At 42.8% G+C, this 26106-nt stretch overlaps 2 protein-coding genes across 5 annotated transcripts in view; one reads left to right on the top strand and one right to left on the bottom strand.

Moving 5' to 3' along the window:
• STRN3 (striatin 3) overlaps window positions 1-2917 on the bottom strand; it is a 44961-nt gene extending 42044 nt beyond the window's left edge. For 2 of the 3 annotated variants that reach the window (XM_035110071.2, XM_035110079.2), the window contains exon 1: window positions 2322-2916. In XM_035110071.2, coding sequence (XP_034965962.1) covers window positions 2322-2663 — 342 coding nt within the window. In that variant the 5' untranslated portion in view covers window positions 2664-2916. Of the gene's footprint in view, window positions 1-2321 lie in introns of all 3 variants that reach the window. The other variant, XM_035110062.2, reaches the window with a different exon arrangement.
• Window positions 1952-24428, top strand: AP4S1 (adaptor related protein complex 4 subunit sigma 1). Of its 2 annotated transcripts, XM_035110131.2 has the most exons (6): window positions 2966-6057; window positions 11451-11626; window positions 13291-13377; window positions 14595-14663; window positions 16639-16650; window positions 23400-24428. In XM_035110131.2, the coding sequence occupies exons 2-6, from the start codon at window positions 11489-11491 to the stop codon at window positions 23526-23528; spliced, it is 435 nt and encodes a 144-aa protein (XP_034966022.1). In that variant the 5' UTR covers window positions 2966-6057; window positions 11451-11488; the 3' UTR covers window positions 23529-24428. The 2 variants fall into 2 exon arrangements, with proteins under 2 accessions (XP_060129111.1, XP_034966022.1); XM_060273128.1 differs by lacking the exon at window positions 2966-6057 and adding an exon at window positions 1952-2154 and having other exon boundaries at window positions 16639-24428.
• The last annotated feature ends 1678 nt before the right edge of the window (window positions 24429-26106 follow it).

The raw sequence follows: 26106 nt of genomic DNA, 5'->3' as shown, positions 1-26106 counted from the left end.
AGAAATCCTGAAGTGAGGCTCTCCATATGTCGTTGGACTCTACCTTCTATTATCCCTGACCATTCCCCATGCTAGCTGATGGGAGTTAAGAATCCAACAACATCTGGAGGACATCATATTGGCTAATCTTGCCCTGGAATGACCTATCAAACTTTCAAAGGACTAACACATGTCTACTACCGTAAGAAGTCTCATTTCGATGGGATTTAGTCCCAGATAACTGGATATAGGGATGCAAGTCATCTAATGCTGTATTAAATGGTCTTCAATACCACAAAAGACACAAAGCTTCACCTAATACTTTCCTATGACAATCACCATAATTCATCTGAATCAGTGTTTGACATCTACCCGTTTTTCTCAGAAAATAAGACACTCTCTTATATTTATTTTTCCTCAAAAAAAAACACTATGGCTTATTTTCAGGGGATGTATTTTTTCCCTCCTCCTGCCACATCCAGCATTGCTGCTGTGCCTATCACTATGTCTTATTTTCGGGGTATGGCTTATATTCCTTGAATGCTTAAAAATCCTGCTACGGCTTATTTTATGGCTACGGCTTATTTTTGGAGAAACAGGTACATTATTTCTCCATGTCCTACCTTGAACCATTACCAGATTGTAAAACTCTCAATAATAAAAAAGATTTGATCCACACTGCTAGCAAATAAGCATCTAACTGAAGATAAAGACTTAGAATCAGCTCAAGCTGGGTCCTATATGTCATAAACATATGATTGTGAATTTGACTTACTTAGCTAGTCTCATGAAGAAACATGACTTCTCTTTCAATATGATATGCTTGATACCTCAAAGCAGCAGCAGCAACAACAAAAGTAATTCTGTTAAATAATAGGTTTGCCAAAATATAGTTGTCATTTGTCATGACACCAACATCTAGCAGGCATTTTAGTCTCATTACATTATTACTGTTTATTCTCTTTTACAGTATCTCTTTGGCTTTGCAGAGCATTATAAAAATCAGTGTTTGACTCACAAGTACCCCGTAAGATGGAATGCTGTCCCCCCCACCCACCCAACAGGAAACTGCAGGTGAGAAATTGCACAGCTGTGCACAAGTCAGTACTTGTCCTGACAGACCTAGGGCTTCCAGATCCAAATCTAACTACGTTGAAAATCAACCATATTAATCAGGAAAAGCACACCTTCGCTTTTACAAGCTTCACACTGCTCCTTGCATTAGCTATATGGGGACACACATCACAGAATACAGTACAAATGCAGACTTATTTTGTTTTTTGGTTTTTTTAAATAAAAAACACCTTTTAGAATGTGGCTAAACCTCAGGTGCGTACACTTGGAGACTTTAATTATAGAGGCACATGTACCTTCGCACCTAGGCACCCAATTTTAATGGTCATTCACATATGACAAAACCAGATTAACTAGCCAGCGATGCATGCTAAGTAGGGAGTCCTGGCCACTCCTGGATCCCTGACTCATGTGCCTATGTAATACATGGTTCTGGCAAACACCTTACACATTACTGTATTTTGCTGATGTAACCCTAGATTACAAATAGATGAAGAATAAGAAGCAGCAGCCTGAAATGGTCGATCCGTCAAATTTATCAAACTCTCTCTGGTCACGTCTCCCACTTTCCGTTTCATTTTTATGTATTTTTAGTGGTAGTGTCACCCATGTGGGTACTGAACAGAGATTGAAGGGGGAACACGCCTCCTATTCCTAGAAAGAAGGCGGGGTCCCTCGCCAAGAAGGAAGTGCGCGTCTTTGTATTCCCAAGGTAACAGATGGAAATAAATAAGGTCGGGGGCTAAGAGTAGGTTTAGATCACCGTGTCCTTATAAAGATGATGCGACTCGCCCTCCCGGTAGGCCGTAGAAGCCTCCGAAATGTCCCGAGGCTCCGGCAGCAGCAGCAGCCGCCGCGCCGAGCGGGAAAGCCACTGCCCCCCCCCGCCCTCGAGCCCCAGCTGTCAGGGCGCGCGGGCGCTGCGGAGTCGGTGCCTTAAAATCCGGGGCCGGGGGGAGACGGCAACCCTCCCCTGACTAGCCTGACAGGCCCAGGCGGGCGCCATGCTAGAAACCAAAATGGCTGCCCCGGGGAAGGCTGCCCAACCCGAGGAGCCGCGAGCGGGGGAACGTGCCGAGTGACGGCCGCCGCGCCGGACAGGTAACTTTCTCCTCCCCCGCCGCCGCGTCGTCCGCCCCCTCCTCAGCCACGCCGCCGCCGCAGCTCCCTTCCTTCCTTCCCGGTTACGGACAGACCCTCCTTGCCTCAAGTCAGCCGTTCTCGCTCATTGTGCTTGTGTGTCCCCTCCGCCCATCCAGGATCCTCACCTGGAGCTCGGCCCTTTCCACCTCCCAGTGCGCGCGCTCCATCTCGAAGCGGGCCCATTCGTGCTGGATGTAGTGCAGGATCCCCGGGATGGTGTAGTGTTGAGGCCGGGACAGCTCCGAGCCGCCGCCGGGGCCCACCGCTTCCGGAGCCGCCGCCGGGCCTTGGGGTTGCTGCTGTGGCGGCAGGTTGCCTCCGCCGCCGGGCCCCGCGCAGCCTTGGCTGAGCAGCTGGGAGTTCGCGTTCCCTCCGGCGGGCGGCAGCGGCCCTTGCTGCTGCTGCTGCTGCTGCCTCGGGCTGGGCCCTGCCATGATCCCGCCGCCGGCTCCGGGATGTTCGTCCATTGTCTGTGGGGAGTCCTCCTTCCCCCGCCTGCTCTTCCTGCTGCTGCTCCTCCCGCCTTGTGTCCCGAGTCTGGAGCGGCGCTGCTTGTGGGGAGGGACCGACCCGGGGGTGTCAAGGCTATGCGGAGCGGTAGCCGGGTGTCAGAGCAGCGCCGAGCTCCAGCCGCCGCCTCTGCTGCTGCCGCCGCCGCCGCCGCCGGCCGCCATTACAGTCTCAGCTCCATCATCAGCCGGACAGATTCACTCAGCAGCTCGGCTCACCCACCCACGGGGTGGGGGGGGGGAGAGGAGGAGGGACGCGGGGCATGCTGGGAAACGGCACCCGCCTTGCTCCGGCACCCGCGTCGCCCTGCTGCACGCATGCGCGGGCGCTGCCTGAAGGAAATTATAGAGAGGAAAGTAGGGGTTCTTGCGCTCCTCTGGGTGGTATTTGGTGTTCGCTGAGGGGGGGGGGGAATCTCGCTCCTTCAGTCCTAATTCGGTTTCCCGCGGCTGACTTTTTAACTCCTCGGTAAAACTCGCTTGTCAATGGCCAGGAGAGCCAGAGCTGCCCGCAGAGATGGTCGCTCTTTGTTTTTAAAGTGAGAATGACACTCGCACTTCACGTGTTCACTGTGCATTGTCCAGGTGTCATCCTCACGACAACCTTGTAAGGTAGGTCAGAATGTTTCCCCGTGTTGCCGATCTGGGCGGTTGAGGTGAGAGAGTGTGGCTTGCCTAAGGCAACCTACTGAGTTCCTGGCAAATGTGACATTTGAACTGGGAAATTCCTTGGTATCTCAGTCTTTTTGCCAGTTTACACAATGGTGTAAAGTGTTGATAGTTGTAGAGAGGGCTTTATTTAGCTCAGGAGGAACTGCCAGGAGCATGTGAAGAATATATAAATTCAATAGTTATCTGACCATGCTAAGAGTGCATTTTCCATTTTTAGAAGAAAGCTTCCTATATCAAATGAGCCTCTTGTCGGAAAAAAAAATATTGCCTGGCATTTTAAACAGCAACAATAATCGCTGGTAGTCTACAAAGCATCCACTCATTCTGAATGTCCAAATTGGCATTTTACCCAGCACCACAAACTCTGGCCCTTCTTCATCCCACTTCCATGAGATAAAGACATGGAGGAATAAAAGGTTATGTGACCCATTTTGAAAACTACCTTTCCCTGATGGTACGGTATGTTTTTAAAAGATTGCAAAGGAGTGTATTCCATATTTAAGTCCCTGCCATTTTAACAGTCTCTTGCTACTATCTCTCCTAAGTTTATAATTTTTCATTGGCTGCTACTGTTTGTTGCTCTTTCAGCTCATTTAAAATGGTCTCCCCGATGATGGGCTGTGCCAGCAAAAGATTCTTGGCATTGCAGTTGCATTCCTCACATGTCTACAGCTGACTCCTTGGGGTGGACAAGAGGCTGTTTCTCCCACCACACGCACAACACACCCTCCCTCCCCCAGGACATGAAACATGTGCTGATTTTGCCACTGCCGTTGTTATTATTACTCTGTCACCCAAAGTAGCAAGGCAGCAAATAGAAACCAGAGTACTGGCAGTCGGCAAACCAGTGTCAAATTACTACTATGAGTATGGGATTAAATTAAGAGAGGCTAACCTCTGTAGAAGGAGAGGGAGCGCTTTCTGAGCAATCCCTTGAGGGAAACTCCATCACAGGGATGTTTAAAACAAGGTTAGTCAGAGCCTTAGGGAACATGCCTTCTTTAGCCTTTGGTAAACTACTCAGTCATCTTTGCAAACCATATCCTTAAAAAGGAGCAAGCTAATATGTAAGCTATATATAGGAGTGTTTTACATCTACAGTGTAAACAACTCACAAAATAAAATGTTTAATTGAAGGTATGAAATTAAAATACAGGAGTCTGATGCTGACGCACTTGGACTTCGAAGTAGGGTTTCTTTAAATAAAGTAGCTATTGCACTAAAGTGTTCTGTCACATCCTAAGTACCGAATAATTAGCAAGTCACATCAAAAAAGAAATGCTTTTTCTTCTTCCAAAGTAAATTTGATACAGATAACTGGACTTTTAAGGCTACAGTTATGAAACCATGGCTATAGGGGTCTTTTTTCTGTTGTGGGCTACATGGCCAGCAGTGGGGCAGAGACAAAGATAAATGTTCTGGATTAACTAAACTGGAATAAAGCCCTGTTTCAATTTCCTCAGATTAGAATTCCCAGCCCTATCCCAGCCCAGGTCTATTGTTAGAGGCATTATGCCTTTGTTGATGGATATATACAACAGCTTAGATAGGTCTAGGTCTGATCCAGTAGAGTACTTATTTAGAAGTATACCCTTAATGTTGACTAGGAAGTAATAAAAGTATAAGCAACAAAGTGGGAGTTATTAATGAAAGGCTACGCGTCCCTGAAAAGCCTAAATTGTTTTTGCTAGTACACCCTGGATAGTTAAGCACAGCAAATGCATTTTAAACTTGCATTTTATAATCCAAAAACAGTTCCAAAAAAAATTGAGAACAGAAAACACTGGAATGTGAGTTGGTTGCTGTTTTCTAGATTCTCTTTGTACAGTGAATAAACAGAGAATAAGGAGCTCAAAGTAATTACAATATAAAAATATTGATAAAACTGCATAAAATACAATTGAAAAATAACATGCAGTTTCAGTTCCATTAAGAGCACAGAGATCCAGATTCTGGAGGGATGGACACAAGTTTCATGACCCAAAGGCTTCAGAAAGTAGGTGTCTTCACCATTTGGCAAAGAAGTCCCTTAATATTGAGGGCATCCTGTTGCCAAGGGGAGGGAATTCCAAAGGTGGGCCACGGCTACAGAGAGTATCCTCTTCCAGGTCCCAACACAAGAAACCATGTTTATTGGCAGGACCAGAAGCAGAACCCCCCTCTGCCGATCTCATGGTTTGAAACAGTCTACACCTAGATCCCTAGTCATGGAGGGCTTTAAGTGGCTAATTTGGAGTGTCGTCTTCTTTGGCAATCACTCGTAGCCAAGTAAGATTGTCTTCCATGTACAGTACACTGTCTTAACGGTGTGTCCACAGGTGACTGTGGAGCCCAATTCTGGATCCACACCCCCTTCCACAGTGGAAGGTTATCTTGTGGAAAGATAACTGCCCAGGTAGGAGAAATGATTTACCCTTTCCAACATTACACCACTGAGTTGGATTTGTGGCACTGCAGAGAGGTTGTTTTATGCTTGTTAGTGCAAAACTTTGGTTTTTTGGATGTTGAGTGATACGGCAAGCTTTTCGTATGCTTATTCAAAGAAGGTGACCCGGAAACTACAAATTTGAAGATGACCCGGAAACTACAATTAATCCAGAATGCGGCAGCTAGACTGGTGACTGGGAGCAGCCACCGAGACCACATAACACCGGTCTTGAAAGACCTGCATTGGTTCCCAGTACGTTTCCGAGCACAATTCAAAGTGTTTAAAGCCCTAAACGGCCTCGGTCCAGTATACCTGAAGGAGCGTCTCCACCTCCATCGTTCTGCCCGGACACTGAGGTCCAGTGCCAAGGGCCTTCTGGCGGTTCCCTTGCTGCGAGAAACCAAGTTACAGGGAACCAGGCAGGGGGCCTTCTCGGTAGTGGCACCCGCCCTGTGGAACGCCCTCCCACCAGATGTCAAAAAGAAAAATAACTACCAGACTCTTAGAGGACATCTGAAGGCAGCCGTTTAGGGAGGCTTTTAATGTTTAATCAATTATTTTATTTTATTTTTCTGTTGGAAGCCGCCCAGAGTGGCTGGGGAAACCCAGCCAGATGGGCGGGGTATAAATAATAAATTAAATTTAAAAAAAGATATTTAGGATGGTTTGGAGGTCATCCTCTGAGTGTGTACACACTATGTTGTGTCACACCTACATGACTGAATCTTTTTATAACCTTATTCCCATAGCATAAAAAGAAGCATAATTAAATTCAAAAATTTAATCCGTATCAATAATTTAATCAATATCAACCTAGAAGTAAGGTTTGGAATGATATTCTCATCATGCACATGGCAGTTCATCATTTCCACCTGAATATTTATGAGGATCACACTCTACAATGCCATTTTGTAGTGGGTTAATTAAAATATATTCTCATAACCCTAACTGATATTTTAAGGTGCATTAATTATGCTATCTTTATTTGCCTCTTCTATGGGCTAGAAGCTCTTGGGGCTTCCTTTTGAGTTTGTTCTGTTTACTTTTCAATTCTTCAATTGAAACCACATAACCTGAGGATACATAAGAAAATTTATGCTTTTTATACGTCTCCTATAATTTTATGGAAGAGGAGACACACATTGTTCCCACTCATCGCAGCATTTTGCTGTTGTTATTAAATCTTACACATGTATATAATTGAGAGAATAATGAGGACACAATAAGGTTTATAATATGTTAGGGAATGGAGAGAGTGAAAAGAGAAACAGAACAGTCTCAAAGTTAAAAATAACGCAGTAATTAATTCAAATTGATGGGTAGCATGTTTAAAACAAACAAAAGGAAGTACTTATACAACACATAATTAACTAATAGCATGTATTTCCATAGAATGTTGTAATTATTAGAATTAGTGGTGTTGAAAAGGATTAGGTAAATATGTGGAGGATGAAGTTCATCTGTAATTCATAACTACAATAACCAGAGCCACAGTGTTTGTGCTCAGAGACTGTGTACTATGTGCTTAATTCAAAACTAAGGTGTTGGGGCAAAAATTTGTCTGGAAGTAATCCTGTCTGACCTGGAAGCTGTTTCCCAATAATTACAGAGGGAAAGGCATGTAGCTCATGCTCAAAGACATGTGCTTCTTTATTGTAATCTCACATGTTCCTTGATCAACCTGGTTGTGCTGAAAACAGATTTTGCAGAGCAATTCTAACGGGGGAGTAGAGTGGCAGATTCTCCCAATCCTAACTGGGGCATGGAGCAGCCAGGACAGAGGGTTGTAGCAGTCCCCCCCCCCCATTTTTGCTGCACTAGCTGCAGCCTGGCACAGCACAGGGCTCAGATCAGGTTCTTCACTAGTAAACAGGCTGGTTTTGGAACCAGCAGCTCTGTTGGCACAGTCCTGCTCTGCACCTCAAACCCAGCTTTAGGACCAAATATGATTATTGCCAGCAGGAACACAGGTAGAAAGCAGTATGCACTCCATCGCCCTTTCAGGTTCACAGTGGAGGGAGACTTCTGTTGAATCCTAACCAACACCAGTACGGATCAGGGGTTAGGTATTTTTTTAAAATAGAAAAGTTAAGTAGACTGCACCCAGTTCCTATGAAAATCACAGGCCTTAGGTCTGGACTTTGTTATCCTGCTCAGAACTCTGGCCTTGATCAAAACAACCTTTAACTCAATTGTCGTAAAAATAGATCAAGTATAGGCATGTTCTGCAACCTTTTCTGTAGACCACCCAAATGGAGTTAGCAGACCACAGTTGGAGAATCTTTGCTCTACCCTAAGGTTTTAAAATGCCTCACAAATCAATTACTCTTTTGTCTCCTTAGAATGGTGTTGTATCTAAATAAATCCATTAACAATAGCCACAAGCCCGTTTGTGAGCTTTTAAGAGTACTCTCCCGACATGGGAGTGAAAGTTATTGTCAGCTTATGAGGAAAGAGTACCTCCTGTGATCTGTATATAGCCTAAATATTCTCTTAAACAGCTCCATATTTAAGAGCTAGCTGAGCTTTGCATTTGGCATAAAGACATATGCCTATATCTATAAATTATAATAATATAATTATTTTACACAGTGGCTGTGTTTCATAGCAAGAAGTTTCCCATGAGGAAATTCAGCATCCATCTATAAATAAAATCAAGCATTAAGCAAATGAGAGAGTGTAAAATACTGTACTTCAGAGCAGAGCCAGCAGTGAATCAGACTATGGTGGCTATAGTTACTATGTATAATGCAAATGCAGTGGGAAATATTACAGGTTGGTTCTCTCACCAGTACAATCGTACCTTGGAAGTCGAACGGAATACGTTTCGGAAGTCCATTTGACTTCCAAAACATTCAAAAAACAAAGCAGGGCTTCTGATTGACTGCAGGAAGTTCCTGCAGCCAACCCCAAGCCGCAGAAGCCCTGTCGGACGTTTGCGTTCCTAAAGAACGTTCGCAAACCGGAACGATCACTTCTGGGTTTGCTGCATTCAAGAGCCAAAACGTCTGAGTTCCAGGTCATTCGGGATCCAAGGTATGACTGTATTTTCAATTTGAAACAAATAGGAATGGACCCTTCTGCCTCTGTCCAGTACATAATCATAGTTGATTTATTTTACTGTGGCATTAACCCCAATCCAATTGCTCTGGGTAGTTTGATAACTACAAATAAAACTGGGTTTGAGCCTCTCTAGGGTCTGGGAAAGTAGAGAGAAAGCCTATTAAATAAAGCTGTTTCGGACAATCCTCGAACAAGTCAATGGTATAGTGAAATTATATTTACCAGATGGGGTGTTTGAGGAGGCGTAGTACATCTCGTGGGAGACATGTTGTGCTCCTTTTGGGGTAGTATGTCCACCTTTGGTCCCCACCCTGCATTCAGCTCTCATCTGTGGCTCCTAGAAGCTGTCAAAATATGGCAGTGGCCACACCCGGGAATAGCTTCAACTGGCTGACTAAACCAGGTGAGGGTAGCTGATCGGTCTCAAACCCTTGGGGTGTTAGGGACCTACCCTGCATGCAAAGACAGGTTCCAGCAGATTGAGTGGACAAGACCAATGGTGGGTCCAATGGTCAAGAAGTGAGTTTCTGCATGTGCTATAGAGGGAAGTGAAGGGCAGATGAGGCTCGACAACCCGGGAAGGTAGCCCATATAGCGAAGGAAACACTGACCCCAAACCTCCGCTGCATTGTGATGGTGATAATAATAATAATTAATGTTTTATTTATACCCCGGCCATCAGGCTGGGTTTCCCCAGCCACTCTGGACGGCTTCCAACAAAATATCAAAATACAATAATTCATCAAATATTAAAAGCTTCACTAAACAGGGCTGCCTTCAGATGTCTTCTAAAAGTCAGACAGTTGTGTATTTCTTTAACATCTGATGGGAGGGCGTTCCACAGGGCGGGCGCCACTACCAAGAAGGCCCTCTGCCTGGTTTCCTGTAACTTCGCTTCTCACAGTGAGGGAACCGCCAGAAAGCCCTCGGCGCTGGACCCTGGTGTCCGGGCAGAATGATGGGGGTGGAGACGCTCCTTCAGGAGAAGAAAAGGCTAAGGAGTGAACCCTACAGAAACCTGGAGTGGAGTCCCTAAGATGGTTGGGTGGTGCTTTGTATGCCTCCTCCTGGCAACTCCTGCAACCAGGATGGTACCAAATGTATTGCTCTGCTTTCCTTTGGACTACATCATTGAGGCCAGATTACAAGGCCCCCCTCTCGGCCTCAATGATGTGGTCCAAAGGAAAGCAGAGCAATACACTGAGTTATAAAAATGCTAGCAGCCATTTGTTATTATTGCTTTAACATAGGTACGGCTGATGACTTATCATCTTAACCAGGGCTGGAGAAATGAAACCATCACACCTGTCTACAGACTGAGTTTTGCAACAATTACTCATGCTAAAAGGGTATTCACGGGAGCAATTCAGTTTGGATTTCCTGGAACAAATGAGAGGCTTGTTCACCACATTGCGAGCAATAGATGCACTGCTGCTGGTTGATACTGAGGTTGCTGCTGTGAAGGAGTGCCTAGAGATGGGTGGTGTGGGAACAGTACCGGTAGTTCATTTTGCTTGCTTGAACTAGGCGAGGGACTGGCCCAAAACATGACATGTCAAAACATAGCTTGATAGTGTCTGGGTGGTAGGTAGATGATGAAATTTGCTCTGCAAAATTAACAGGATAATGCCTCGTGATTATTTCATAAGTGGGTCATGAAAGTGACTCTGGAGTAGTTCTGTGCTTGGCTAATTTCAGCCTTCATAAAGGTATTTTTGCAAAGCTTGGCTGATGGCATGGATCACACTAGGTTCCAGTGTAGTCTGGAATTGGCGAAAAGCATAGATGTGTGGCTTCTTGGACCCTTCACTTTTTAAAAGTTGCTTGTTAACTCCCCCACCCAGGTAGGGGTAAGAGGGGCGTCACTCTGTGAGGCAGGTTAGGTTGAGATAGAGTGGTTTTCCCAAAACCACATAGTGAACTTAATCACTGAGTGAGGATTAGACCATGTGAGATAGACACATGTGAGATAGATAGGGTATTACCAATTTCTGCCTTTTATCTTTATGAGCTTTATATGCTTGGGGTTAAGAAATGCTGAAGAACACATCTAGAATCAATGGCAATATATTATAAAAATAGCCCGATACTATAATTTGCCATTATAATAGGCTTCAGAATAAATGCACCCTTGCTCTCCCCTCCCTATCTTTTGGTGGTTGGCACATTAATGCAGAAGGGGGGTGGGCAAATGCCCACAATTCTAATTTCAAGCTTTTCAATTTTCTGCATAACACTATTTTTCCACAGTAACTAGCTATGCATTTCCTCCCACATGCCTGCTAAACATATCTCCTTGCTGGAATTTGCAGAGTGGGACGGGTTTCGTTCTGGGAAATGTCTGCTTATACTTTATATGCTAGTAAAGCATTTTGTAGCAAATGTTGAGGAGAGCACATCTAAAGCTTCATCCCAGCATGGATCACCTACAGGCAGTTGGCTGGAAATGTTTTATGTGGCTTTAGAAGCCTCATTCACCTGAACCCATAGTCATAGCCTAGAAAAGGTTGTCCTTAACCCAGTGCCAATTCAAAAGATGAAGCTGTTAATTTCCTTACAGTTTTATTTAATCTGAATTTCAGTTTTGACCATCTAGCCTTGAAAGAACAGACAACGAATCATGATCAAGTTTTTTCTTATGGTGAACAAGCAAGGGCAAACAAGACTCTCTCGATATTATGAATACATGGACCTTCATACACGGACGATACTAGAAGCTGAAGTAATCAAGCATTGCCTTTCCCGTTCAAAGGAGCAAGTATGTATTTTTATGTAGACATTTTAGGGTCAAACAATCTGATTGGGGCAGACCCTATGACTTTGAACTTGGGCCTTCACCAAGTTCACAGCAGGGGTACATTATGTGTATAACACGAGTGTGTGTGTTTGAATGGGATTCGGCATGCAAAAGGTGTGTGCGCACAGGATGCTGGAATCTCCACCTAATCTCTGCTCTTCCCCACAGCCACTTTTGTCCCAACTTCCAACATCAGAGCTTGGCTGGGGGGGAAATGACCTCAGGAAGATGGACTGGGGCAGCGGTGAAGATGGTTCAGCATCCCTTGCCTGTACAACCCCTTTGCTTTTTAAATGGCACTCTCCCACCAATTTATGTTGTTTAAAAATTAACCCTTGAATGCTGCATGTTAAGTGCTATTTGTGCCCATATTGTTTTTGGACTACAACTCCCATCCCTCACCGCTGCCCCTGCTGGCTAGGGGCGATGGGAGTTGTAGTCTAACAACATCTGGGGGCCCTTTTTCAGGGAGAACTCATAGGAACTCAGTCCTGGCACCTCTCAGGTGGGCACCATTGCCATTCTAAGAAAATGAGGGAGATGTTTATGGTGAGTTCCAGCACCTCTTTTCCTAGAAAAATAGCACTGCCAATAAATGATCTAATATGTTAATTCATACAGGTCCACTCCATATAGAGATATGTGCTCTGTCAAGAAAACCATCTTTTTTCTTGTTAGCCAATCCTTCCTTCATCTGCAAACTGTTGCTAAGGTAACAGAAAGAAAATAATTTTGAAACCCTTTCCAATTCAGCAAGACAGTGGAATACTTTATAAACCAAAGCGCTTACATTTTCTTTTATGATAATACGACTTTGGGTGTGTGTACAGTGGTACCTTGTGTTACGTACTATCCCCCTTACGAATGCTTCGGGTTATGCGCTCCGCTAACCCGGAAGTAGATGCCCCTTGTTGCAAACTTTGCCCCAGGGCGCGAGCGGAAATCACGCTCTGGCAGCACGGCAGCAGCGGGAGGCGCCATTAGCGAAAGCACGCCTCATGTTACGAGCAGCTTCCGGTTACGAACGGACCTCCGGAACGGATTAAGTATGTAGCACAAGGTACCACTGTACTCTAGGCACCGGGATAGTTTCAAGATCCTAGCAAAGGCTATGACACTGACTTTGAGTCAGCTCAGGTTCTTTTAAGGATGAAGCTGGATGTGATAGTGGTGTGTGAGTGATTTGCTGTTTACTTAAAAACAAGGGGTGGGAAAGCATGTGAGGAACAGATGATGTTAAGCAAGGGGAGCTCAAGTTTACTGGCCCTCCTTTGTTTTAAGCAGTTTTCTCTCAGTTGAGCTCCAATGAAAGACCTGGGCTGGGAGAAACTACTTAAAGCAACGGAGTACAAGAAGGGGGGGCTGGTTTTATTACACGCAAAACACATGCCAGTGGGCTGTTTTACAAGTAGAGAACAAACCTCCACCCATCCTTGTTTTATATGTAAAGAGAGCATTTTTAGAACTGGTAAATATAAACAATATTGGCATCGATTTTTCTGCCCTTTAATAACTTACTTAGCCTGCATAAACTAAAAACTGTCTACAAAAAAAATCTACAAATATCTAAAAAATATCTACAAAAATGTGTCATCCATCAAATTTTATCTATGTCTTTCTTTTAGTGTTCCTTTATTGAGTACAAAGATTTTAAGCTGGTGTACAGGCAATATGCTGCTCTTTTCATAGTGGTTGGAATTAATGAAACCGAGGTATGTGTTTATTTCTTACCTATATAAAGAAAAAACAAATATTGATCTGTGATCTAAAGACAAATACAGAACTTGATATATGCCCATTGCTTCAGTTTCTTTCTGGTTTCCATATGTGATCCAGTTCCTTATATTGTGTCCTTCACTCTGCAATATCTAGCTCTCCCACAATGTAGTTGCATCATAAGAGATGAAGGAAACACAGCATAGTCTCTCTCAGCAAAACCAAGAACTCTATGGCACCTCAAAGACAAGAAGGGTGTCATGAGCTTTTGTAAGCAAGACCCTGCAAATAAAGACTTGACAAGAGACCAGGTTGCTTCCAGATAGGTGTTTATCGTTGGATTGGTGCATCACATGCAAGCAAACATTTTACAGCACCCTTACAATGTTATCATTAAAAAGCCAGCCCATATTTTTTCCTCATGTAATATGAATTTATTATTTTGAGGGAAAATCTATAAGCTAAAAAAACACCCTGTTGCTCACAACCCATTAGCGATAGCCCAGTGGCCTATTTACAAAGGAAACACCCTTGAGAAATTATTTTATTCATGTATGTATTTATAAACTTTCTGGACTGCCTTTCATCACATAACATTGATCAAAGGACAGTTTTCAAGCACAATATAAAACATCATGGTACAACATAAAACGACAGCGAAACACAACAATCAATCATATCAATTATCAATAAAACATAGCAGCATAAAATACGCCTGAGGTCTTGGTCAGTCCCTCCTGGCTTCTTCCAAAAGCCCAGAATATCAAGTATGTTTCAACATGGCAGCAAAATGCTAGCTAGGTTGCCACCATCCATGCCTCTAGGGAAAGTGTTCCATAATACAGGTGCTACTGCAGAGGAAGCCCTGTCCTGTGTCATCACACAACCAGCCATGCCTGCCAGCAGGACAACAAGCAGTGCCCCCTGCCAGTCATGGGGTCCAGGCCCTTTTGAGCACAAACATCAGTATTGGCATGGTCTGCATGCAATTACTGTATACCTGATGTGAAATTCAGTGTGTTGTTGTTTGTAATGCTGCACTGGTACACTCTTTTGAATTTATACTGCTGGTGCAGTGAATTTTAAGGTCTGAGGATCAGACTATTGGTTTTGTTTCCTAAAACATAAAACAAAAATCACAACTGTGAGCTTTATAAGTATGTAGAAAAGTTAACAGATCACTGGTTTCTCTTATGTTCCAACTGATTTTCAGAATGAAATGGCTGTCTATGAACTCATTCATAATTTTGTGGAGGTTTTGGACAAGTATTTCAGTAGAGTGGTAAGTATGATATTGAACCAAATACTGTACAAACTCTTCTCCTTTTTTAAGAAAGCCTTCATATGATTTATTATATCATAGACCTGTTAGTCTGAAACATTTGCACCGTGATAAGGGTGCAGATATTTGACCTTTGGATTTATTTTTATCAAAAGACATCAACATTGGGTATTAAGCAAGTACACAGGTGGCTCAAGTCTGTATTATTCTACATGTATAGAATTCTAGCTTTGTAGCTGCCTTGGAAATTGAGGAGTAATTGAGCAAAAGCTAAAAGAGAGATTTGATAACTTGCTCCCAACTTTTGAATGCTTCTATTGGGACACCAGGAGCGGTCCAACATCTGAATGTAAGCTCTGCATATGCCATTAGATAAATATAGCACTTTGAAAGAATCTTTGAAACTCACAAATCTAAAAATACTGAGATGACAAATCATCTCTCTAGTAAAGGACAGATGTTCTTTTCTTTCCCACAGTTTGTTCTTTCCTCCTCCATTAGCATCCTAGCTTGAGATACTGCAGATATTATATGTTAATTGTACTTTCACTACCTCGTCTCTTGGGAATTAACAGTCCAATTAGTTATATCATTTATTTGTTCTCGGTGTTACATGTAATTAAAATAGCAACATGCATGATACAATGTACCACACTTTTCAGCCCTTTTAGACTGAACAAATCAGCAGCTTTGAGCAAGGCCAGTCTCCATGGGGTGGTGCAAATTGTACTTTAGACTCCATCTTTCATCCAATAGATGATCATTCAGAAATAAGAGATGTAGCAGCATCTGTTGATTGTGTTATAATCACAATTCAGACAAAACTGATACAGTATTAGGAGGTAGTGCTTAGAATAAGGCAAGCAGATTTTTAGGAAATGTGCTTTCTTAAATGGGTGGCAGCTTCACATACACATGTTAGGGCTTTCACTGTGTGCATTATGGTAAAAAAAATCAAAATAAGCTTTATTGTACTAGCCAAAGGCCATGACAAAACCATACAAACACTGTCAGGAAAAGAAATATCTATATAAAATATATAACTGTATATAAAAAGCAGAGCCAGTGCCTTGAACCATCAAGATCATAAAATGCAGATGCACGTGTGTGTGTATTATAATGCCCATCATGCAGAAAGACACGTTCAAATAGGAATGCCATGGCTATTTTTAACACTGGATCGCCTCATAACACACCAGCAGAAATGTCATGACACACAGCCAGGACTTATGTGTCTTCCAGCAATTTGGCAGAAGTGCAAAACAATTCAGCTGCCCACTTTCACTGAATACAATCAAAGTCTTTATACCTGCAAAAGGTAGCTTTAAAAGTGTGAGACCAGCATCTGGCGGAAGCTCCCACACAAAAGAGAGCTGCTCAGTAGGATTTCCCATAATTTAGGGCTGTGCATCTTTGCCTCATCCAAAGCATAGCAAAAAACATGAACAACTAGTAAATCACAGTATTCCATAGGTCTTGCTTCACAACAGTGTGGGGAACCTGACCCTCCAGACATTTTTAGACCCCCCCAACTCCCATCAGACCCAGCCAAGGATGCCCAAAGGTAGGGTTGCCATATTTCAGAAAGTGAAAATTCGGACACAAAAGTTGTATGGGTTGCCATACGTCTGGATCTTCCTGGACATCACAACGATTTCCGCCTGGACACTGTTTCCAATGGCTGAATCCCTGCTGTGTCCAGGAAATTCCGGATGTATGACAACCCTACCAATGGTCAGGGATGATAGAAGTTGTAGTCCCCTAACTCTGCTTTACAATAAAAAAAAGTACTGAAAATGGATGCAAAGGATGAGTGAATGTTTACAAGCTTCATGATAATCCCTTGGACCAAAAACCAATATACAAATAAACTTTAAAAACACTAATAATAACGTACAATAATGTAGAATGGTCAGAAACTGGAACAACAGTCCTTTGCTCTTGCTGAAATGTCCCTTTTCCTTTTCTTTTTTAGAGTGAGTTGGATGTATCCTTTCAGTTTTCTCTATTTATGTTCCTGCTCCTTCCTGCCTCTGCCAGGCTGTGTGACATTCGTAGGAATCAAAATGTTGCCACAATTGGATTAAACTATGTTCAACAGAGGTGAATGAGCCATAAAATAAGGATGGATGGTTTGAAGTATGTGAATAGTATGTGAAGAGTGACAGTGTGGAGGTAAGTTGTTAAAAGGCTGGTGATATGGGTGGTGATATGATAATGGATGCTGGGAAATGGAGACTTTTTGTTTAAAGGTAGGATATTTCCCCTTGCTCTACTTGCTCTACTTGCTACTTTAATAGATTTCAGTGCATGAACACAGTAGCTGTGATAGAATCTGTTGCTGGGCGAAGGAAGAGCTCTATCCTCAAAGGAACTGAGCTCCAAGCATTTACTCCTACCACTGAAAGGGCTCTCTCTCTCTCTCTTTCTCTGATTGCTACCTGCCTTTCAATGGCAGAGGCATCTGGACAAGAGTCTCAAACGGAGATTTCAGCACATGGGGTAAATAGATACAGGAGAAGACTAGGGATGCAAATTAATGCAGTCTGCTTGCTCATTACAGGTGCTAATGTTAAACCGAAAGACCATCTCCTTCTGCACGAACCTGCCTGTGCTGAGCACAGTGTTTAGTATCAGATCCATTCATTGATTCTGCTGGCATAATGTAGTGGGAGAGGATTTGAGACGGTTACTGATGACCCAAATGGGTTGGGTAACGTCTCTCTCCATGTGACGGAGGCAGGAGAGCAAAGAACTCTGGGAGGCAGGCTCAGTCTCCTCAGTTTTTTCTCTCCTGCCTGATGGGACAGGTTTTTCTTATGAGAATTATCTTCTGTCATACTCTCAATGCTGCTGGAGATGTTATGGGTGTGTGTGTGTCCCATGATCCGGCCCTGCTTATTTAAGGAAAATGGAACTAAATCTGTAATATTTGAGGAGGACAAAAGGGAACATTCCAGGTGAGACTTGAATCCCCTAACATACCCCTGGGTGAAAAATATGCCAGCCCCGGAAATGGTACACTATGTTTCCCTGTAGCTGTCCCGACACCTTCTACCATCATCAGCATGAGATCAACAGGGCTCAGGATCTGGCAGTTTCCCAACCCAGATTCTCTCACCTCTATCCTTTTTGGATTGGAGATCAGTGAGGGTAGCATCAGAAGTGGATGGTCCTGAGAAACCAACAGCAACAACACCTGTGTTGATGGAAGTAAGACAATTAAAGGGTGACATTACAAACACACTCCTAATTGCATGCTAAATAATTGTATGATTAGCTCAGTTGGTAGAGAATGGGACTCTTAATCTAATCTTAGGGAAGGAAATTTTGCAATGAAAGGGAGGCTCCATTACATTTGATTCAGGATTCCACTTAAAGAGGAAGCTTATTTTTTGTTGTTGTTTAGTTGTGTCTGACTCTTCATGACCCCATGGACCAGAGCACACCAGGCACTCCTATCTTCCACTGCCTTTCGCAATTTGGTCAGACTCATGTTGGTGGCTTCGAGAACACTGTCCAACCATCTCGTTCTGCTGTCCCCTTCTCCTTGTGCCCTCCATCTTTCCCAGCATCAGGGTCTTTTCCAGGGAGTCTTCTCTTCGTATGAGGTGGCCAAAGTATTGGAGCCTCAGCTCCACGATCTGTCCTTCCAGTGAGCACTCAGGGCTCATTTCCTTCAGAATGGATAGATTTGATCTTCTTGCAGTCCATGGGACTCTCATAAGGAATACTAATAAGGAAGCTTATTAGTATCCTCTTAATTAAGAGTCCACATGAAGCAAAATGTTTTCAATATTGTAACTGCAATATAGCAAAATAAAATAAAAAATACATCTTTGCGGAAATAGCTAGAATTTAAGCAATCCCTCACCCCCCCCTTAAATTAAAATCTCAAGTTTTGCTACTTAGCATGCTGGTGTATTTGACAAGTCTCAGCTATGTGCATGGAGAAGTGGGTGGAATTGTATTAAGCTCCTTAAAACAACTGCAGTAGGTGCTGATATCTGGGAGAGATGAGTCATTAAAAAGATTACAAAAGCAACAGTTAAAAGTTATCACATCAAGTTTGGTGTGGCAAAACGGATCTGGAGTGGGAGTACTTTATTTTTTAATGCCTGTAATTCTGGGTAAGGAACAAGAGAGCAGTTTTTCACATGAAAGTAAGCATGAATTGCTGCCTAGGTTGCACTCCCATGCACATGTACTTGTAAGTATGGCTCTTTGAGCACAGCTGGACTGACATCTACGTAAAGAAACATAGGTTGGGGCTGTGCATTACATTACATAAAAGCATTTAAGAAGAGCATATCCATTTTCAGGATAAGTTACTGAATTTAGCTAACACACAGGCACTCCCTCCATTGAAGGTGTAAGCAGGTGTACAATAAACCAATATATCTTAAAGACACTAGCTTCCATTGTGCTTTGATTTTCCCAACAGAAACAGAACCCTGGAACCCCCTGGAATATTGCTACTGCTAGGCAGAGACTGGGGGTGACATGCAACTTTCACAACATTACTTAAAGAAAATAAAGTCCAATAGTGATGCCTCGTACAGGGAGATGCAGTCCGTGGGCATTCCCACAGTGACAGTGGCAAGGTTAGCGGAGCCCTGGGTTCAGGGCCAGCCCTACAGCCTCACATGTGCCACCATTGCTGGGAGGTCAGAGCACTCATTTATGTGTGCTAAGACCTAAGATCTCATAGCAGTAGCATCACTGGTCTTGCCACCAATCTTGGAGGGGTGGGGGTCCTACTGCAGGACACAGTTTCCTCACCTTTGAGCTAAAGACTTGCCACTTTTCAGTTGCGGTCCATCAACACTTAAAAGACCAAAAGCTTTGGTAAGAAAATATTTGCCAAAACCAACTTAATGCCCAAGCATTAAATCACATCAATGCACAATGCTTCTAATAAAACACAGGCATTTTTTGAGGCATTCGCTAATAAGGCAAAGGTATTTTTGAGGCATATGCTAATGGAAGCAAATATATTTAGCAACTGAAATAGCTATGCCAATCACTGAGCCAAAAACTGTTTGTCTTGGGGTGAGACATCTGGCTGTATGAAACTTGAGAAAATACTAGGTATAGAAATCATCAGTGGTAAGTAGATACATCGCCAAATTATATTTCAGCCTTGTGTTTGAATAAAATATATTTCAAAGCATGTTCATATAGCCTACATTTATTAGCTGAAGGTGCCCTCTATTTGAAGAGCAGTTCAGAGTTTTGTATAAAGATAAATAACCTTAAGAAGGAAACGTGGAGGCCTTGAAGTTGGTCATAAACATTGAGCAATAGGACAGCAGAGATAGGTCACCTGGTCACAGTCTTCCCTTCTGTACTGAGATGTAAAGTAGTTCTACTAAAATTATAGCAGTTTCGCAATTTCTCTTCTGTCTATACTGTATTTGCACTAGTCCACCACTGTGCAGTATTCCTTGCCTATTTCCTAAGGTTCTAAAGGCCAGGGGGGGGGGGAGGGAGGGGCAGGAAGAAAAAGGACGGAAATGACTTTGAGAGGTTAAGCGGAGGCCTTTGTGAACGAGGAGGAAGGATCTTTCTGCACTGAGAGGGGAAACTGTTTTAAAACAATGGCAGAAGTTTGAGTAAAGCAAGGATGGAGAAACACTGAGAGGGAAATGGCAGTTTCCAAAAAATTGTAGAGGTTTGAATGTAGCAGGGATGGATAAGCTACATTGAGGGTTTTTTAATAAAAAAAAACCCAACCCCAGTTTTAACCAGGTGGGTGCAACATAGAAGGTAACGAAACAGAGTCTTTTCCAATGGCCTTCTTGGCATACTCAAACATTGTTTCAACCCCCCTTCCCCCCTCCCTGTTCTTCTCTCCTCTTGGTGAACTCAAACTTTTCTCTCTTCCATTCCTCAGCTGTCTTAGGTGTGTGAGAGAAAGAAGGTGGAGCCTTCAAATATTCCATAGTACCTTCACATAATATAGTTCAGTACCATGAAGTTCCAGATTGAACATAGAAATTTAGAACAGATACAGTATTAACAAGCAAACACCCTTATATGTTTAGGACCCATTTTATGCAATCCTGTGTCTTTCTTTCTTTTTTAACCATGTATAAGTTACAGCCTGTGCCTTCAATGGTAAATACACAAACTGTTTAGTGACCAGCTGTACAGTGGTACCTCTACTTACGAATGTTTCTACTTACGAATGGAGCTCCGTTCGCCATCTTGGATGTGGTTTAGATAGGATTTTTTCTACTTACGAATTTTTAGATAGGGTTGCTTCGACTTACGAATTTTTTTCTCCCAATGCATTCCTATGGGATTTGACTTACAATTTTTTTCGACTTACGAATGTGCGTTCGGAACGCATTAAATTCATAAGTAGAGGTACCACTGTAGTTACCAAGGAAGATGCATGTTCAAGTTCATGCTCAGCATAAATTTTGCTGGGTAGCCCTGAGCCAGTCACTCTCTTTCAGCCTAACCTACCTCACTGGATTGTTGTAAGGATAAAATGGGAAGGGGTAAGATAATATAGACCTGCGCTCTTTGGAGAATGAATGGGACAGGAGTGTTAGTTAATTAATTAATATACAGTTACATGTTTAGGGATATATCTTAACCTCAGATCACTGAGATTTAGAATCCCAAGGGTGGAGTTAGGCCAACTAAGCTACAGTCATACCTCGGGTTACAGCTGCTTCAGGTTGCATTTTTTCAGGTTGCGCTCTGCGCCGAACCCAGAAATACTGGAAGGGGTTACTTCCGGGTTTCAGCGCACGCACATGCGCAGAAGCGCCGAGTTGCAACCCGTGTGTGCGCAGGATCACGTTCGCAACCCGAGCGTACACTGTACTAGCATTGGGCCTGATCTGGGCCTCTCAACTAGAGCTAGTGCAGCTGAAATGCTCAAATCACCACATTCCCCCCTTCCACCTTCCCCTCAGGGCAAGCAAGTAGGCTTCAGATATGGTAGTGGCTCTGCCACTCAGTTTAGCCCAACTGAACTGAGCATTGCAGCCTAAAGTTCCCATCTATAAAAAGGAAGTAGTAATATTTATTATATTGGTTTCCCCAAAAGATTAGCAAACAGTGCTGTACGGGTTTGTCGCATATATAGCCAATTAATATTCTTTCAGTATATGACTGCAGTATAATCCTGATGTGAAAATTCATGGTTTACTCTCTGAATGATTTGGTAAAATTTCATTTTAAAAAAGATAAGCAAGCCCTTTAGATTCTGATTCATTTTTAAGGGAGGGTTGGGCGTTGGACCGATGCTGTCTGCAAAGGAGTGGCCTCGTTTAGCTGCAAGGCTTTCGCAAGAGGACCCAGCGTGCCTAAAGGAGCCAAGCAACTTTCCCTGCACCTTTGGCAAGAGCAACTCAGGCAGATGAGGAAGGAACAGCCTGAGTGGGGAGGGACCGACTATGAGCTGCAGTCACTTGATTCCCAATAGCAGATGAAGTACTTGTTGGTGGAATGAAGAGTAGCTAGTTGTGGAATGCTGCCCAACAGGGTGGGGCAGCTCATATCTCACTGGGGGAGAAAAGAAGCCTCTTTGGGCTTCCAGTCATAATACCAACCTCCAGTTATCTCTGTAGAAACTTATTAAAAACACTTGACAGTAAGATGGAATGCATGTCTCATCTGATCCTGAACCAAGGAAGCAAATGTTGAGATTCTTTACTCTTCGTACAGGGGCTTCATTTTGTTTTCAGGTGCTGCAATTAATACGGAACGTGTTCTAGCTGTTTGCTGGCTAAGTTAGTAGTATTGAAATGTTAGATCTCTGTGGACCTCTTTTAAATTTGATTACACAGCTGTTCTGGCTGGGGCTGATGGGAGTTGTAGTCCAAAAGTTCTAGTCAAAAAGATCTGGCGGGCACCAGGTTGGGAAAGGCTGGTATGGATTCTTACATCTCAGTGCACCCATATTTCCACCATATGTGGTAAATACTTTAACACAGTAAGAACACACCTTCAGCAGGTCAAGCAAAAGATAGGAAGGGTTTTTTCAAGCAATTGTGATGTTTTCTCAGTACAGCTGTTTGCGAGTTAAGGCATGTCTGGAACAGTGAGGGACTGATAGCTGGATACACAAATGTTTCATTTGAGCACTTAAGCAGAGGAAGAATGTCCTTTCAGCACTGATTACACCTCATTTACACATATAATTGCACTACTATGGGGGAAATAGGGGACTAGGGATCTCTGTCCAGGGTGACTTCCCTCAGACTACAATTCCCAGGAACATTTTGGTGAAGCGTGAGACTGATTTTTTTGCCACTGATTTGCCTTAGCAGAATTTGTTAACCATTATTTCCCTTGTGTTCTGAATGGTCACTTTGCTAAGCAACTGCTAAACATATCGAAGCACTTTAAAAATTAATTTGAAAATCAAGCTTTTCAGTGAAACTTTACACAATTATTCTGGATTGGCTCTCTTAGTGCAAGTAACAATAGGCTGATAACCATTAGAATAAGATTGGTGTTAACCAATATCATTTGCTACTTCTGCTGTTTCTCTTTTCTACAGCTCTTTTAATTTACATACTATTATACACAATAACTGCATATTCTTTTGTGAAACTGGAGTCACAATGTTAAAATTTTTCACAATGTTAAAATTTTTGCAGTTGCTGAAAAACTCATTAGAAAGTTCATCTGTTAAGCAAATTTGAGTTCTGGCATTTTCCAGTTTAGTCCTGCTTATTCCAAAAGAAATTCCTTAACTTTATATGTACACAGATCATGTTCAAATTGGACAGAGTGCACATAATTTTGGATGAAATGGTATTAAATGGTTGCATTGTAGAAACCAATAAGACCAGAATTCTCGCACCTCTTCTTGTTCTTGACAAAATGGCTGAAAGCTAGGAAGACTATGCCAGAATTCTTCAAAACAGAAAGAAGGAACAATGAACTCTGAGGATTCAAAGGCTAGTTTTGCAACATTCCAAATGGGCTGAACTGAACCTTTTCATGCAAAAGGACAACTGAAGGAAGCAAGTGCCACACCTTTACTATCTACCTGTGAAAGGTTTATTAGTTACTGCTTAAAGTTTTTAAAATAACAAATATTCTCATTGTGTCGCCTGTAATCCAGCTGGTGAAATAAATAGTCTCTTTAATAATATATCTGTGTCTCTCTTTTTCATCAAACAAAATTAATAAGGCAGGCTGGGAAATGCTTTATAAAATAGACAGGCATGCTTTGACTATGTACAAAAGCAACCATATTTGCCTAAATTGCAGAACTCTAGCATCTATAGTGAAAAGCCTCCATTGTTCACTGAACTTGGGTGATTCCTCCCCTAATTTTAAAGTGTGGGGGGGGGAGCCCTCAATAGGTTATCTTCTGATCTCTGCCAGGACCTTCCTGGAAGGGAAACTTGTACCTGGGCCAGGAGGGATTGAACTGAGACTGAAGATGAATAGATTGGCAGAAAAGATGTGATGATCAGATAGATGATTTAGTACCTTTGGGGACTGTTTCCTTAAGCTTGGTCTAACCAGAAACTTTTCACCTCCATAGAGGGTTCCAGATTGTATGTGGATGTAAAAACCTTTTGAAGAAAACTAAAATGAAGTTTGAAGATGTATTTAGAAGACTTTTAGAAGACATCTGAAGGCAGCCCTGTTTAGGGAAGCTTTTAATGTTTAATAGAATATTTCATTTTAATAGTTTGTTAGAAGGTGCCCAGAGTAGTTGGAGAAACCCAGCCAGATGGGTGGGATATAAATATTATTATTATTATTATTATTATTATTATTATTATCATCTGCGGGGAATTATTTTATGTAGATTGGGTGTAATGGTTGTCAGGGGATGCAGAGCTTTGAACTACTTAGTTGACAAGATAGCTCATCTAGAGCATATTGAGGCTCTCAAAGAAACTTGAATAGCAAGGGCAGAACACAGTGAACGTTATCTTCTATCTGTTGGCTTCTTGAGGCCAACCTCTGGGGTTTTAAAGGACCATGGTCTTTGAAAGGACCATGACCAGGACATGTAGAAAGTGAACTTGTAACACTTTCAGAGTACCATGGAAAGTATATAAACATTTTTCTAGGGTCCTCCATGTACCCTACCTTTGAGGCTCCAACCTATCTCATCATGTAATCAAACACTTCTGAAATATAGACTACTGATCCTGTTTCATCCACTAGCTTGTGAGCTGTAAGCAAATTCTCTTCGTCTCCCTGATTAAGCTGAAGAGTCTTGATGCTTTTGACCAAAAGCCTGCCGGGAAACCACCTACTTGAATAGGTACAACTTAGCTACAATGCAGACAACTGCCTCCATCTCCCTGATGCTTTCACTTGTTAATGTAGTCTGGGGTACTAAGGGGAAAACATACCCCAAATGCAAGACCAGAGTGGGAAAAGGAACTAATGATCACACCCAGGTTTTCTTCACCACCATCCGTGGAGAGAGACAGAGACAGACGGAAGCTATAGGAGGAAAACAAAGAAATGGGACTGATCAACTCTGTGAAATCCTTCCTTTGCATTGTGTTGAAGAATGAGACACAGCTATAGATGGGTTAGCTCTGCCTTCTTCAAATGTGCTTACAATGCTTGTGTGTTTGCTTACTCCAAGTAGGACTGGTGGAAGCTGCTTGAGTCACTGTGTCAAGAAACCAGTGGGCTAAGTCAGGATGGCGTGGGCGTGGGGGACAGAGATGTTCCCCATCTGGAGTTAGCTTAGGAAGACTGATTGCCTATCTGGCTAGTATTGAGGAGCTTACTGACCTCATTGCATCTTTCAGTGCTCAACGGTATATTGCTACTGTTACGGTGCTTAGTGATGGTTTCAGATTCTTTGAAGCACAATGGTGGGGATAGTTGTGGCTTCCTGGGACGCTAAGGTATTTAGAAGGGAAAAATTAAGAGGCTGGGATTGAGTGACCACCGAGTTCTGTCACTTAACACCCAAGAGGCCAATTACTGCTGCTGGGCAGGACCTATTCTAAAGAAATGTATGGACCTGGCCTAGGAGCTTCATCTAAACTGTTTCTCTTATCCCATCCATACATCAACAGAGAATGTTTTATTACTAGCAACCCATTTCTGTAGTTTCATGTCAGATGCATTGCTGAATGAAATTAATGCCCAGCAAAATGAATGGGTCTGGCTCCACATTCCACAAACCTTTAATGTGAACTAGAGCTCCAAGTGAAGATGACGAATTAGCAACTGCTCAAGCAATCTCCACTCTTCACAGTGGAGATGGGCTAAGGGAGTGGGGCCTACTGCTGTAAACATATTAGACACAGGACCTGGGACATTAAAGATTAGACACGCAGTAGGGTAAGGCACACAAGCCCAAGAAGTGCTACCATGACTTACCGTAAAGATAACCTACCTGATAATTGGCTTTTCGGGTGTCAACTCAAAAACTATCCCTGTAGTTTAAAGGGGCTTGAAGTAGTTGGAGCCAATATAGCTGCTG

Source organism: Zootoca vivipara, chromosome 1 (assembly GCF_963506605.1).
Source record: "Zootoca vivipara chromosome 1, rZooViv1.1, whole genome shotgun sequence".
Taxonomy (NCBI): domain Eukaryota; kingdom Metazoa; phylum Chordata; class Lepidosauria; order Squamata; family Lacertidae; genus Zootoca; species Zootoca vivipara.
Note: the sequence above shows the minus strand (reverse complement) of the source record. Positions and strands in the feature narration are given on the sequence as shown.